General features: G+C 40.0%; 1 protein-coding gene across 3 annotated transcripts in view; it reads right to left on the minus strand.

The window, feature by feature from the left end:
- The window catches only part of SPIRE1 (spire type actin nucleation factor 1), a 183,296-nt gene that overhangs the window by 14,307 nt on the left and 151,926 nt on the right, over positions 1 to 17,063 (minus strand). For 2 of the 3 annotated variants that reach the window (XM_045527804.1, XM_045527803.1), the window contains exons 9-10: positions 14,651 to 14,823; positions 2,622 to 2,712 (exon numbers count right to left, since the gene is read on the minus strand). In XM_045527804.1, the coding sequence (XP_045383760.1) occupies positions 2,622 to 2,712; positions 14,651 to 14,823 (264 nt within the window). Of the gene's footprint in view, positions 1 to 2,621; positions 2,713 to 6,376; positions 6,460 to 14,650; positions 14,824 to 17,063 lie in introns of all 3 variants that reach the window. The other variant, XM_045527805.1, reaches the window with a different exon arrangement.

A 17,063-nucleotide genomic window follows, 5' to 3' on the forward strand; every position in this document is an offset into this window, starting at 1 on the left:
TGCACAGATGCCCTGTTACTTTACAGCGAATTTTACAATTATAAAATCTCAGTTATTACTTTAAAAACATGTAAAAATATGTATTCTGTGTGGCCAAAAATTCATACCAAATCATATCAAAATTCTCAAATGTATTCTCTTTTCTTACTCTCCTTTTTAAAGCTAAGATATGGAAAACTCCTCTTTCTATATATTTAGGTTGGTGCAAAAGTAATTGTGGTTTTGGACCACGAATCTTAAATCATCATTACTCGGTTCAAACACATCTTTATTAATCAAAATAGGAACCATTACAATCAACACATTTTTGCCAATAAGAAATAAGTTTTTTTATTCCTGTAGCGTAAAAATCTGTGCTTTCGGATTCCATGAACTCTTGGAAAGCATTTTCTGCATCCTGCTGGTTGTGGAAGCATTTTCCCTGCAAAAAGTTGTTGAGATACTTGAAGAAGTGGTAGTTGGTTGGTGAGAGGTCAGGTGAATATGGCAGATGAGGCAAAACTTCGTAGCCCAATTTGTTCAACTTTTGAAGTGTTGGTTGTGCGACAAGTCAGCTGTTGTCGTGGAGAAGAACTGGGTCCTTTCTGTTGACTAATGCCGGCTGCAGGCGTTGCAGCTTTCGGTGCATCTCATCAATGTGCCAAGCATAGTTCTCGGATGTGATGGTTTCATCGGGATTCAGAAAGCTGCAGTGGATCAGACCAGCAGCAGACCACCAAACAGTGACCTTGATGCAAGTTTGGGTTTGGAAAGTGCTTTGGAGCTTCTTCTCAGTCCAACCACTGAGCTGGTCATTGCTGGTTGTCACATAAAATCCACTTTTCGTCGCATGTCACAATCCAATGAGAAATGGTTCGTTGTAGTTGCGTACAGTAAGAGAAGATGACACTTCAAAACAACGATTTTTTTGATTTTCGGTCAGCTCATGAGGTACCCACTTAGCAAGAGCTTTTTCACCTTTCCAATTTGCTTCAAATGCCTAATGACTATAGAATGGTTGATGACGAGTTCTTTGGCAACTTCTTGTGTAAATCGAAGAGGATCAGCTTCGATGATTGCTCTTAATTGGTGGTTGTCAACTTCTGATAGCTGGCCACTGTGTGCCTCATCTTCAAGGCTTTCATATCCTTTGCAAAACTTCTTGAACCACAATTGCACTGTATACATTTGTTAGCAGTTCCTAGGCCAAATGTGTTGTTGATGCTGTGAGTTGTCTCTACTGTTTTACAACCCACTTTGAACTTGAATAAGAAAATAGTTCAAATTTGCTTTTTGTCTAACATCATTTCCATAGTCTAAAATAAACAGCAAGTAATGTCATTAGCAAAAAAAATAAAGTGAGAAACGTGCATTAAAATGATGTATAACACAACCACATTTATTTAAGAATGTGTTCCAATATCAAAGAGCAAATTTCAACAATGCTAAAAACCGCAATTACTTTTGCACCAACCTAAATATTTATCAAGTTATTTTGTCCTTTGGTTTAAATTAAGCTGTATTTAAATTGCAAAAACTAAATTTCAGCTTTGATGTAATATCGTACCATTGTTCTCCTCTGCCTAGTAATAATTATTCTGAGACAGTGTTTAACAGAGGAATGTTTTAGTGCCTGAATAATTTTGAATTCACATTTTGAAAACATAAGGAGAACATTAGAAATAAATTATGCTGCCAGAGTTTTATTTAGTACTTCCTCCTACTCTATCTGCAAAGTAAAGCTGCTTCAATGGAGTGGGTGAGGAAAGTGAGAGTCAACACAAAGTTAAATGTGATCCATCTATTTGGACTGTCCCACCAAGAGAAATCACTAAAGGAAAACAATGAACACAATTTCTACAGTCAAGAAAAGATACAGAAATCCATTATGTGATTTAATTAGGTCCCTATAATATTTAATGGGCCTGGCCAAATACCAATTACAGATAAGAACCAAAGCCAGCTCCTGTTGCTTTTTATATAATCTGTTTAAATAATCAAAATACTATTTAAAGAATTTAAACCACTAAAATCTCCACGAGTATGACAGATCAAGCCAATATTCTAAGGTATCCTTAATATATAATTAATTAATTTTTAATCCTTCCTAATGATCTTGCAGATGAAAAAGATTACTAAAAGCTTTTAGAAATCCCTTTAGATATCTGTGTTTGGAATCCATTGTCTGAAGAGTTATAAAACTGTTTTCACTGTCTGTGTGTGTATGCGGATATGGGGGTGTGTGTGTGTCTGTGGGGGTGGGGTGGGGGGAGGAAGGGCAGGGAGTGATAACAAATATGGCTGTCTAGGGCTTCTGGTTTAAATTTGGACAAGGAGGTAATTAATCTAAAAAAATATACACATACATACACATAGTTGATTTATTTCCTGTAAGTATTATCTATAAACACAAATGTGCCTGACCTGTTACCAGCTAAGAACCCGAGGCCTGGTTATCAGCTGGGCCTACCTTATGATGCCAACCTAGGAAAATAAAAGAATATTTCCTTTCCTGACCAGTGAACAGCCACGGTTAGTTCTTTCTACCCAAAATGATCCCAGGGCACTTTGAGATCCCTGTTCTAGGTCGATTGTGTTTTGTAAGGTATCAAACTCTAGTTCTCTGCACCATGAATACTCACTCTTCTTGGTGGATGCCGGATCCAACGCTGCATCTTCAAGGAAGGAGGGAGACACGCTGCTGCTGCTGGACGACTTGCGCAGAGTTTCCTCCTAAGAAAGCACAGGCAGAGAAACTGACTTCTTAGACATCCGTGCTGTCATGCTACTTAATAACAGTTTACTGTTACACAGTTATTTTAACATGAGGCACCAAATTATAATGTCAAAGTTTCAAGGCAAGTTGAAGACAAACTAGAAGGGGTCTAAAATTAGGCAGTCCTGGATTTGGGTCCTGGCTTTGTGACACTGAGCAAGTTTCTCATCTTAGTCTCATCAGCTGTGAAAGAGGGTGTATATAATACCACTTCTCCATAGGGTTATATGAAGGATTAAATGAGGTAATGCATTAAAAATGCTTAACACATTAACTGGAACATAATAAATGGTGGTTAATAGTATTAGGGGAAACTGTAACACATTTATAAAAGTAATAGACTACAAGCCCCAAGGGGGCAGATGCTGGGTCTGCTATGTTTATCACCCAGTACCAAACCCATCACTTAGTAAGTAATGAATTAATGTTTGTTGAATGAATGTGTGAAAATAAACATTTAATGAAATGTCATATGAGCCTAGAAAAATGTCTATGTTCTGCCAGATAAGGAATTTAAGATACTATTACCTGTGAGAAGAGACTTTACTTTGTTTTAGACTAAACCAAAATGAAGTACAATATTTGTTCATGAAATATTTACTAAATATTAAGTGACAGGAAAGACATACAAACTAGAAAACATCTTGTAATTTCCGCTATAAGATCTATAGAATACTGCTAAATATTTTTAAATACAGAAGGAAGAAAGTTAGAAAAATATATTCATGCATGACAATGTGAGATAGTGAAAATTCTCTTTGACCTTCTACCTAAAGTGACTTTAAGAATTAGCCATTCACTAAACACCGGCCTCACCTAAAACCACGGCTGGAATCATTAGTTTCAAACAAGTTACAATACAAAGGATCTGGTCAAAGAATAAGAGAAAAAAAAAGGGTATAAACCATACAGTTCAAACAATTAAGGTTTGAACAGTGACCTACACACCACTGGGACTTACCACGAAGAACAAATCAAGCAATGTAAGCAAAGCCTCTATGTCAGATACAGTGTAGGTCACATAAATCTCCAAAAAAGCTAGCAAGCAATTAGAACAATCTTCTGTGTATGGAAGGTCAAAAGGAAATAAAAACCAAGAGTACTTCTTAGGAAAAGAAACAAAGGAGTCATATACAGTACTTCCCAAATAATTAGCTGATAAGATAGGCACTACCCTGATTAAAACAGGAGGAACCATTCCCCATTCATATACTTCACACACATCAGCTTACCTTCCCTAGAAACATTTTAAAAATTTTGTTCATTTATTTGTTTTTATTTTTTTAATTTATTTTTATTTACTTTAGTCTCACTCTGTCACCCAGGCTGGAGTAAAGTGGTGTGATCATAGGTCACTGTAGCCTCTAACTCCTGGGCACAAGTGATCCTCCTATCTCAGCCTCCCAAGTAGCTAGGGCTACAGGTACATGCCACCACGCCTGGCTAATCTTTAAAATTTTTTGTAGATGTGGGCTCTCACTATGTTGCCCAGGTAAGTCTTGAACTCCTGGCCTCAAGTGATCCTCCCACCTCGCGCCTGGCCTCTAGTGAAACATTTTTAAAGGTAATTTACGTGTTGTTACCTTTGTTAGTGTTAAGGGAGAAACAAATTATGTTTCTTTATTCACAGGTGGGACCTAGTTATAAAGTTAAATTGTGTATAATAAAATTATTATACTTATTTCTATTAAAAAAACTATCTCTGAGAAAAAAATTGCTCTGTACATAATTAAATCAGTCAGAATGAAGTCCTTTTTGAGCAAATGAAAAAGATCAATAATTTTATGACCACAAATGTTAAAATTCCAAAGAAAATTGAAAATGCAAGAAAGTATAATGCTCTGCATTTGAAGATGTGGAGTCAGGGCACACTACTACACTTCCAGAGCTGACATTTCTACCCAGCTCGAAGCATGTCAACATTTGTGTGCCCCTCTCACCTTTACTTTGTATTTCATGTCCTTTTTACACACACGCTGACCTCCAAAACAAGGAGAGCCGTGGAGGGAAGCTCCACTGGAGGGGGGTTATTTTCCTATCCTTCAGACCTTAATCTTGAAGAAGCCCTATAAAACCTCAAAGATGGATTTTCCCACCATCACTTCTGATCTTTAAATTGACTAGTAATCCTAGCACTTTAGGGGAATTGCTTGAGGCCAGGAGTTCAAGACCAGCCCAAGCAAGAGCAAAACCCAGCTTCCCCCAAAAATAGAAATATTAGCCGGGCGTGGTGGTGTGTGTCTGTAGTCCCAGCTACTTGGGAGGCTGTGGCAGAAGGATCACTTGAGCCCAGAAGTTTGAGGTTGCAGTGAGCTGTGATGATGCCACTGAATTCTAGCAGTGACAGTGTGAGACCCTGTCTCAAAAAAAAAAAGAAAGAAAAGTAAAGTGACTATTCTATTTACTCAACGTTTGATGGCCTTGAAAATCCTGAAGAAGCAAAGCAACTTAATCAGGAGACCCAAATGAGCCAGCTCCACTCCAGTCAGTCAGAAGAACCTGGGTACATAACTTGGCATTCCTGAGCATCTTTTTCATCTAGAAAATGAGGTGGTTGGTTGGAATATTCTTCATAGCCCTCTCTAGGTCAAAAATGTAAATTGAAAGTAAGCATCTTTCCTGAATTTTCCTTTTCAAAGTACTACTAAAAATATGCAGATATGGTTCTAATGGAATTAAAATTTCAGTTTAGGTGAATTTAAATGTAATATTCTAATTTTTTTCCTAATAATGCTAAATACTTTTATTTCACTCTTATAGACACAACTGAAGTAAAAGAAGGAAAAGGGGCACATTCAGAGTACTAGATTTTTGGTACTTAGAAGTTGTACTCTCTATTTAAAAAGCATACACTTAAGATTGAAAAACAACACAAGCCTCTGACTTAAGCATTATGCAAGATACCCACGTAATCTCCTTAATATTTGTACCTCCTTAATATTTTGAAATTAAAAACAACAAAAGAAAATCACATATTGTATTCATTTTTAAAAATGCTTTTACAAAAAGGAAATATTAATAATTAAGGTTTGGCATTAGAATCTCATATATGTTGATTTACACAACGGACATACAGTATACTGAAATGTTTTAAACTTTAAATTGCTCCCCCGAAGTTGTGGACGGTCCTCTGCTCCTGTATGTCCAGGACAGGCTGCTGCATGCAATTTTCCGAATGCCTGAAAACTAATCTTCTCAAGGATTTGTTTTTGCCCCAGAGGAATCACAGAGACACCCAGAAGGAGAAACAGGGAACTTCCAGACGTCAGCTGTCCTAAGTGAAAGCTGTGTGCACGCAGGTGGGTGCACATGTGTGGGGATGTGTGTGTGCAGACTCCTGCTTACCCTCTCATGCCTATTCCTGTTCACTGATCTCTTTTTGCCTGTCTGAGGACTCCTGATGGGTCTCTGACACCTCTTCTGCTGCCTGGCCTGATCCCTGGAATCTGTTTCTGTGGTCTGAATGCAGTGACTGGCCCTGAACCCCCCAGGCAGGTCTTCTCCAGTCACGCTGTGGCTGCAGGGAAGCCTCCTGCACTGCCGCTTTGCTCCCAGGCTGCTCTGCCCCCTGATGCTGCCACAATTACCTCAGAGGCTAGTCTGGGCACCAGACTTACTTACAGGAACAGAAATCTTCCTTTTCCCGAAAAGAAGCTCTGGGAAGGCTCAGGCACAGCTCCTTTGCTCAGCTTTCCTACTGGAAGCTTTGATATGGCCACAATCAGAACTCATCCTTCATTAAAAGAAAAAAAAGCTACCCAACATCGGTTAGCTGAGATTAAGATGAGCGAGAAACACTGAAGCTAGATTTCCAGGTATTGAAAAAAGGAGTCACAGAAAAAGGGCTGGTGTGGGCCGGGCACGGTGGCTCACGCCAGTAATCCCAGCACTCTGGGAGGCCAAGGCAGGAAGATCTCAGGCATTCCTGACCAGCCTGAGCAGGAATGAGACCCCGTCTCTACTAAAAATAGAAAAAACATTAGCCAGTCAACTAAAAATAGAAACAAAAAATTAGCTGGGCATGGTGGCACATGCCTGTAGTCCCAGCTACTTGGGAGGCTGAGGCAGGAGGATCGCTTGAACCCAGGAGTTTGAGGTTGCTGTGAGCTAGGCTGACGCCACGGCACTCACCCTAGCCCGGGCAAGAAAGTGAGATTCTGTCTCAAAAAAAAAAAAAAAAAAAGGCCTGGTGTGGAGGGTCTAAGATAATAGGGTTCTATGCTAACACATTGTGTGGCTGGTTGAGTTTCTAACTTGGTCTTTACCTCTACTAAGGGCTGAGTTTTCCCACTGAAAAGTAATGATGCTATACAAAATTTCTAAGGCCTCTTCCAGTTGCAAATTAGAAAAGAAAAAATTTAGGAATTCTCATGTACTGCTTGTTAGAATACTAGCAAATTCATGACATACTTAGACTTTGGAGTTAGACAGACTTGGGTTTCAAATCTGAATTTACCACTTATAAACTCTTCAGGCCGGGTGCAGTGGCTCACACCTGTAATCCTAGCACTCTGGGAGGCCGAGGTGGGTGGATCGCTTGAGGTCAGGAGTTCGAGACCAGGCTGAACAAGAGCGAGACCCCGTCTCTACTAAAAATAGAAAGAAATTATCTGGCCAACTAAAAATATATATAGAAAAAATTAGCCGGGCATGGTGGCACATGCCTGTAGTCCCAGCTACTTGGGAGGCTGAGGCAGTAGGATCGCTTAAGCCCAGGAGTTTGAGGTTGCTGTGAGCTAGGCTGACGCCACGGCATTCACTGTAGCCCGGGCAACAGAGCAAGACTCTGTCTCAAAAAAAACAAAAAAAAAAAAACCAAAAAACTCTTTGAACTTAGACAACTGTTCTCTGTGTCTGTTTCCTTATCTTTATACAACAATCACAGCTATCATCTTGGTTCTTTTTGAAGACAAATTAATTTATATCTAAAGTCTAACACAGAGTTAGCTCAATAAGCAGTAGCCACTATAGCTTTCATTAAGAAACATGGGCTGGGTGTGGTGGCTCATGCCTGTACTTCCAGCACTTTGGGAGGCTGAGGTGGGAGGATCACTTGAGGCCAGGAGTTCAAGAGCAACCTGGGCAACATAGCCAGACACTGTCTCTACAAAAATAAAAAAATTAGTTGGGTGTGGTGGCATGTGTCTGTAGTCCTAGCTACTTGGAAGGCCGATGCAGGTGGAACACTTGAGCCCAGGAGTTGAGGTTGCAGTGAGCTATGATTGGGCCCCTCCACCCCGGGCAATAGAGCAAGACCCTGCCTCTGGGAAAAAAAAAAAGAAATATGTATAAAAGCTATAAAAATGTGCATTCTTTCACCTAGCAAATACAGTTCTGGAAATATTCTGAGAAATAATTCAAGGTAAAAATGTAACATAAGGATATTCAGAATAATATTGTTATTTATAATGGCAGAAAATTGGAAATAATCTAAATGTTAAAAAACAGGGGACTGTGTAAATAAAATATGGTAAATTATTATGATGGAATACCACACAGATATCAGGCATCATGTTGGAAAAGGACATTTTTTTTTTTTTTGAGACAGAGTCTCACTCTGTTGCCTGGGCTAGAGTGCTGTGGTGTCAGCCTAGTTCGCAGCAACCTCAAACTCCTGGGCTCAAGCGATCCTCCTGCCTCAACCTCCCGAGTAGCTGGGACTACAGGCATGTGCCACCATGCCCGGCTAATTTTTTTCTATATATGTTTTTAGCTGTCCAAATCATTTCTTTCTATAATTTTAGTAGAGACGGGGTCTCGTTCTTGCTCAGGCTGGTCTTGAACTCCTGACCTCGAGCAATCCTCCCGCCTCGGCCTCCCAGAGTGCTAGGATTACAGGTGTGAGCCACCGCGCCCGGCCTAGGAAAAGGACATTTAATCAGATGGGAAATGCTCATGATATTTTCTTAAGTAAAAAAAGGGTTAGTTCTAGTTCTGGCAAATGGCAGATTAGACAAACTATTTATTTCTAACCTCTATAGAGAGGTGTAAGGTTTCTGGGTCACTACCAATAGACAAGTTTAACAACTAGAAACCCCCAAAGCTTCCACCAATGGGTTGGTACTACCGGCCAGTGCCAATGAGTCAGAACCAGGGCATTGAGTTTAACAAGTAGAAACTTTCAAAAGACACCAATTCCAACCTGCAGTGAATGCTTATTTTGACTGTTGATTTAAAAGTACAAAACCATTGGGTAAGTCCAAGTGAAAAAAATCAGTTTGCCAGTTTTCCAGCTAGAGTTCTAACTTGACAGAAAGGGGAAAATGCATTAAACCACAAATTTTGAGAATTAAGAGAATTAAAAAGCAAGTAAGTGCCTCACAGTTCTTAAAATAAGGAGTTTTTCTTTTTGTGTAAAACAGTTAAGCTTATAATTGTAAATAATTCATCAGTATCACTCTATTTCATAAGAACATTTGATCTCAATAACATATTGACTGACTACAAGGAAATTCAGAACTAAATAAGGATTAAATAGCAAACTATTCATTGTGGTAATTTATACCCAACTTTAAGTTAAACCTCAAAGACAGCAATGAGTAATAGGAAATTTCTGGTGGATAATGTCATCAAATAAAAACTGTTCGTACAGGAGCGCACAGGTGATATCCCAGAAAAGTAGAAGGCAAAGAGGCCCATGCAAGACGCAGCAGAGGCAAGTGGACTCCACTCGTGAGAAGTTTGGTGTCAGCTGGGTGCTGTTGCTTAGTTGTGGGACACTTCCTCTTCAAATGAAAAAGGAATCTCCCATTGCTCTCTGCAGCCTTCAGGGAGGCCCTGAAAGACACGGTGGTGGCAGGTGGTGAGGCTCTAGTCCCCATCTCCGCTTCTAGTTGACTGACACTGTACTTCTGTGTGAGTGTGGTGTGAAGAAAAAATTGCAGTACTTAAAAAAATATTTGGAAGCCACTCATTAAGTAGGAGGAAGAGAGAAAAAATGGGGAAGTAGGTGATAAAATTGAGAGGAAGGAAGAAAAAGAATAAGATCAGCCTTTTTTGAGACTTCCCTTTATTTGATCTCTACTGCCTTCCACAGCCCTGAGTCTTCACTTGGTCTTTGCTCCTGGTGCAACCTCAGCCAGGAATTCAAGTCAGCAGAGCCAACAGATGCCAGATGTGGAGCAAGGAGGAGAGATTTGAGTAAGACTGCACTTCCCCCCTCAGGAAAGCACGGGCCAGAAGGGGGGAAATATGTGAACATGCCATGGCATGGCAAGGCTCGTATCACAGGACTAAATGGGGAGCCCTCCACCTGTCTTTTACACTCATTCTACCACCCAGTCCTACCCCTTCCTTGCAGCTTCTCCAGAACCTCCCAGTCCTTGCAGTGTCCAGTCATTGACTAAAATGACCTCTGCAGTCTCTGAACTTCTGTGGTGTCTAGTCACACATTACATAGCCTAGAACAGTGCCTGGCAGACACTGTGCTCACTAAATTCGTAATGGTTCTTAGGCACATGCTTTTTATTTCCTATTTAAATTACAAACAACTACAGGGCAAAGACTGATGTATTTCTGTCTCTACCTTTAGTACCCACTGAAGGCATTCAACAAATACTTGACTGGAAAAAATGGAGTGGCACTGGGGGAAAAAAGAAGTCGGTGAAAAGAACAAATAAGAGAAGAGTTAAAGAATATATTAAAAAGCAGGGAACAAAAAATTACTATAAAATGTGAATGGACAAAGTATGTGTAACATGATACGGGATGTATCTAACAGTACTTGTATTTGTGGCCATTTATAAGAGAGCAAATATGACCAGAGGTAAATCAATCTTGGTTTAGGAATTCTGTGACATCAAGAATTAATAAATGGGCCAGGCACGGTGGCTCACGCCTGTAATCCTAACACTCTGGGAGGCCGAGGCGGGAGGATCGTTTGAGCTTAGGAGTTCGAGACCAGCCTGAGCAAGAGCGAGACCCCGTCTCTACTAAAAATAGAAAGAAATTATCTGGACAACTAAAATATATATAGAAAAAATTAGCCGGGCATGGTGGCGCATGCCTGTAGTACCAGCTACTCGGGAGGCTGAGGCAGGAGGATCGCTTGAGCCCAGGAGTTTGAGGTTGCTGTGAGCTAGGCTGACACCACGGCACTCACTCTAGCCAGGGCAACAGAGCGAGACTCTGTCTCAAAAAAAAAAAAAAAAAAAAAAAGAATTAATAAATGTAGGGAAAAGAATACCTATCCATTCATTCAGAAAAGGTAGAATCTCACAACATCTTTTCCAGTTTCATACTTCTGGGGTAGAACTGCCAAATTTCAGAACTGGAAGAGATCTGAAGATGACAGAACCCACTCCCCTGCTCAAATGGAGGATGTGCTGAAGGCTGACAAAGTGACGTGCCCATTCCAATGCCTTGTCTACACCCTAGGCTGGACCCAAGGCAGGTGGCACATGGAGAACTGTCTACACTTATTCACACTGTAAGGAAACCTGATTTTGGGGTTTCCAGGTACTTCATGCACGTCTACATAAATGTCGGTTAATTGTCTGGCTTTACAACAATCATTCTTTGGAGTTGGATTTAACCAGTTGATAGATAATCTGAAAGCAGCTAACTGAGAGCATTTTAGGATGAACACAACTAATCTACCACTATTAAATTACAGCTTTATTTCATCAATAGAAACTATTAAAAACTTTGATTAATACAAAGCTTAAATTTGAAACAGTTGATTAAAAATAAAGACTTCTGTTTATATGTCTTTTCTAAATGCTAAAGTTTGAACATATTTAGAAGCTTTAAAATTCTTTTTAAAAAAGGAACATAAAGCATTCCCACATTTAATACCTTTGACTAGTCTTTCTTTAGTACTTAAAAACATCAATTTTAAATTGAAGAGTAAGGGAGGAATATACTTATTTCAAGGCCCTCGTTTAAGATCATTCACTTTGTTACATAATCTTTGAGATTTCTATTACCCCTGACTAAAGAACTGTGATTCACCCATGCTTAAACCAGCAACTAGTGACAAAGGTCAGCGGTAGCTGGAACCCAGCTCTAACGTTTCTCTTGTCAGCACCTTCGTGCTCACGTCATATTCTAATTGATGATGGGCATCTGGGTGAACATGGCCTCCCTCCGGTAAAGAACAACGTGCCTAGCAAATCATCTCAACATTTGGACTTTGGGGCATTAACACTGTGTCTTCAAAAATGGACCACAAAGAAGGTTGTAGAGGCTGCAAATTTATCTGATCGTGGCCTGGTGCAAAGTCTTGCCTCAGGAGGTAATGCAGAACCAGGAAGGAAGGTATGTAGGCCCAGGGGGTGTAGGAAGGTGAGCTCCTGGGAACTGCGCATCAGTACTGCCCAACAGAGCTCTCTGTGTGGGGACCCTCAGCTGTATTGCCCCTATGGTGGCCCCTAGCCACGGGTGGCTCCTGAGTACTTGAGCACTGTAAGAAACTGAGTTCTTCATTTATTTAATTTTAACATAGTTTAAATTTAAATAGCCATATGTGGTTAGTAGCTACTATACTGGACAGCGCAGAGCTCTGTCCAGATCAGGGGTCCCCAACCTTTTGGGCACCAGGGACCAGCTTCATGGGAGACAATTTTTCTACGGACTGGGGGCAGGGGGATGGTTTCAGGATGACTCAAGCACATTACATCTATTGTGCAGTCAAACCTCTCTGCTAATGATAATCTGTATTTGCAGCCGCTCCCCAGCACTAGCATCACCACCTCAGCTCCACCTCAGAGCATCAGGCATTAGATTGTCATAAGGAGCCACAACCTAGATCCCTCGCATGCGCAGTTTACAGTAGGGTTCGTACTCCTAGAGAATCTAATGTCGCCGCTGATCTGACAGGAGGAGGAGCTCAGGCAGTGATGGGGAGCAGCTGTAAATACAGATGAAGCTTCCCTGGCTTACCTGCCCACTGCTCACCTCCTGCTGTGTGACCAGGTTCCTAACAGGCCATGGACTGGTATAGGCCCACAGCCTGGGGGTTGGGGACTGCAGGTCTAGATGTCATTTGAGCTAAATGCTTTTTATTTTTTTTTTTTATTTTTTTATTTTTTGAGACAGAGTCTTGCTTTCTTGCCCGGGCTAGAGTGAGTGCCGTGGCGTCAGCCTAGCTCACAGCAACCTCAAACTCCTGGGCTTAAGTAATCCTACTGCCTCAGCCTCCCGAGTAGCTGGGACTACAGGCATGCGCCACCATGCCCGGCTAATTTTTTCTATATATATTTTTAGTTGTCCAGATAATTTTTATTTCTATTTTTAGTAGAGACGGGGTCTCGCTCAGGCTGGTCTCGAACTCCTGACCTCGAGCGATCCACCCGCCTCGGCCTCCCAGAGTGCTAGGATTACAGGCGTGAGCCACCGCGCCCGGCCGCTAAATGCTTTTTAAATTGAAATAATTGTTCTTACAGGTTAGTATGAATTTATTTAAATACTTGAGGGTCTACTGGGTGTTAGAAACTGGGGATATAAGGTGAATTCAGCGTGATGCCTCCTCTCAGGGAACTTGTACTCTGGTGGAAGAGAGAGAAATAAGTGGATAATTATATAACAAAGTGTTAAGTGCTCTAGTGTAACAGAGGATGAGTGGGTGATTACAGAATCATAAAGAAGGGGTCCTAACAGGGTAGTGGTGTCAGGGAAGACTTCCTGAGAGAAAGTGAGGCAGTACTGACTCTCACAAGGATATGGGGGGCAGACTGCAGACATGGCTAAGCACAGAGCTGAGCAGCTATGGAACGAATATACTGCAGCATGTGGCTGCGGTATAAACCACAGGACAGGGAGGTCGTGAAATCAGACCAGAGGTGACAGCAGGTGTATGATCGGGGGACATGAACTTGATCCTGTGTGTGACAGGGAGGCCTCCAAAGGTTTTAAGCAGAAGTGACATGATTCTGGCGGTGTGTGCAAGATGGAATTTGGGAAGCCAAGAAGAAGAAAATCAGACAGACTGATAAGATAGCGAGAGAGTGAGGCTGACTGAAGTCAGTTAGGAATAGGGACATTTCTTTATTGTTCCTAAGGTTTGAAAAACTTTTAGTAGCAAAATTGTTATTTCTGGTATTGCTTAGACTAGGGGTGGAGACCCAGGAGGGGAGAGTTAATAATTCCTTAGATTCTACCTTGGATGAATATGGGGAGGATGGAGCCAGCAACTAAGATGACGAAAGGATGAGATGCTAGTTTTGTGTGGGTGTGTCTGTGTAATTGGTTTGGCAAGTAGGTGAGGGAGAAAGGAGGGAAGAAGGTAATTTCATTTTACATAAGTTGATTTTGAAGAACACGCGGTGGAGATCCAGCAGGCAATGATACATACAATATTGACACCACTTGACAGAGGTTTGAGAGAGAGGAGGGAAGCATCAGCACATAGGTGGATGTTGCAATCAGCAAGGATGAGAGATTCCCCCTGCCGCCCCCCTGAAGGGCAGTAGGGAAAGGACGAAATCTGGAAACATCATTAGAATTTTCTTGTTGGAGCTTGTGCATTGGCATTACTATTACAGAAAGAACAATCCTAAGTGTGGGTGTGTGTATATGTGTGTATATTTTAGAGGGAGAACAGTTTATGGATTTTTTTTTTCTTGACTTTATTTTTCCTTCTCCAAAGAGAGTGGAAGATATTAAGGTAATATAAGCTTGAAAATTGATTTATTTTAACTGAACTTATACTTTAAGACTATATTGAAAATTCAATATTTATTTTATAAACTACAGTACTATATTGGTCTTTACTGATAACGGTAAATAATCTACCATTTCATTTCCTATTAACCAAATTAATTTTAATGCTAGCTTTATTGATTGAAAACATGGGAAGAAATTAAGCAACAATGGAAGTAACATAATTACTAAACTGGGTCAGAAAACGTTAAGCACCCTGGACTTGGAGTTGAGATGTGTGAACAGGGGCCTCACCTCCGACTCTGAGCTGTCCAGTTCAGCCAAGGTTGGGGCTTTGAGGAGCTTCTTCCGCTGCACAGGCACCTGTTGTGCTGCACTTAACCCATTTTCTTTTGTTTGTGATGTTAAACCTCCATTCACCACAGATGATTCCACAACATTCTTTGGAGATTCAGGGGTAGTTACATCTGCGAAAAGAAAGGCAAAAGCTTATCTTTTCTGGAGCCAACAAAGGTAATTGGTGTTGGAAGCACACACCAGGTGACAAGGCATTTCCATGTCACACAAATACAACACAGAGGCTCGATACATTAACACCTTGCCTGTGCATAGGAAACATTTTTTTGTTAGATATTAATTGTCAGATTCAATTAAAGGAAACTGTAAAATGAATAATTAGATATTCACTTTGTAGATTAGAATTCAGAGTTGGAAAAAATCCTACAGATAACTAAGACTTCTTTATTTTCCAGGTGAAGAAACAGAGGCTCAGAGAAGCAAGTTTTGCTTTATAGCCTCTAAGGATCTAAGCTTTATCAGGCATATGGCTGTAAGATTTGAAAATGTTTTGGTTTAAAAATCAAAATAGCTAATAGTCTATATTCATATAAACATATTTAATATAAACAGAAAGAGGCTGGGATGCATTTCCTCTGATAGATCTGATTTAAATTGCTAAGACCTCAAATTTGGAGGGGAAGGCAATACAACAAATGAAAGAAAACGAGGCAGTCTACAGTATAGTATGATGCAGATTGTTTGGGTCTCTACTGCTAGTTGTTCAACTCTGAGCAAGCTGCCTAATCTCTGTTTCTTCACCTGTAATAATAGACGTGGGCTTGTTGTGAGGATTAAATGGATTACTAACTGCATATAAAATACTGTGCCCACTACAGGCAGCACACAGTAAGTGTTAGCAATTATTAACACTGCTTTTGATCTCCATTTCTGAGTAAGTAAACCAAGGCTCTGACTGATTTGGCCAGAGTTGCAAGGTAGGTATTGTGCGAGAGCTGATGTGGGAATCCTAACGGACTGATTCTAAAGGCCAGCTTTTTGGTACTACAGCCTGGAATCCTCCAGCGAAAGTGGAACTCATTTTCTTTAGTACTTCAGATGAAAAGTTAAACATGGACTAAATTTAATAACTATAAAATTACAGTATTTAAAAGTGAAAAAAAGCAGTCACTGCAAAATTTACTTTATAGACTTGCACAATGAACTGCTCTTTGCACGTGGACAGTCTGTGAAGCTCCTGTAGTTGGGGTAAAGGGCACTCTAAGTACTGAACTGAAAAAGACAGGATTAATGCTCCTTTAGGAAGGGAAAGTATTGTAACAGAAGTTATTATAAAATACAGGAATGTTCTATTTATAGTAGGTTGCCCCCACCCAACAAATGATATTTACATGCCTGAAGTCGAAGAGGTAGAGTTCCAGGAAACATTCAGTATATAAATGTGTTCTAGTGCAGCTTTCCTTGGCATTATTTAAAAGAACCATGCAAATTATTTCTTACTACAAATGATATATATCTTATTTAATATTTATAATTTCTGCTTATTTTAAGAGATTGAGAAGGTCAGAGAACATGCCCCTGTGAACTTGAAGAAATGGGTTGAAAAAGAAAAAATGAAAGGAAAAGAAAGGGAAAGGAAACAAAAAAGAAGACAGGAGGAGGAAAGGAAAGAAGACAGACAGCTGTTTATTAATCATTTATCATTTTAGGCAAAATTTTTAACAGAGAACTTGACAACACATACATTTATTTTATTATTACCTTCCTACATATTAAGTAGCTAGAATAAATAAATAAATGATTGGTGGTGGTGAGGAGTGCTGAAAGGCACAAAAGGGGAAAAGCAGCAAGGTTTTATACAAATTATAAAGGTTAAAATCTTTAAATAAATCTTTGAAAAGGAGATATAAGAAAAAGTATCTTAGAAAAGTATTTTTCAAGTTTTCCAGAAAACAAAAGAGGAAGTTACTGGGCTAACCGATTAATTCCTATTCAAAAAAAAAGGTAGTTAAGGGTTTAAATATGGTATTAAAGAGTATATTCTTAAAAATCTTCTACAGTATACTTTATACTTTTCCTATAGAATTATTCATATTGTTGTAGTAATCATCCAAGAGAAAGCACAAATAGTTGAAATGCACACCTTTCACGTTTCTTAGCTACTCACACACAGTCCAAGAGAGGTTCCCACTGTTCACCTGGTAGCAGCTCACTCCCAAAATTGGAGGTATAGTAATGAGAGGAACACGACCAGCTTCCCAGGCTACCAAGCCAGAGTTTCCCTAAGAGAGGCACTGTATTCATAATACGGGCAGTGCAGAGAGGAAGACTCAATATGTTGCAGAAAAAATATAACTGCTATATTGGATTCATGATTTTATGGATGCTATTGCTTAAGAAATTTTTAAGT

Source organism: Lemur catta, chromosome 16, assembly GCF_020740605.2.
Source record: "Lemur catta isolate mLemCat1 chromosome 16, mLemCat1.pri, whole genome shotgun sequence".
In the NCBI taxonomy this organism is placed as follows: Eukaryota; Metazoa; Chordata; class Mammalia; order Primates; family Lemuridae; genus Lemur; species Lemur catta.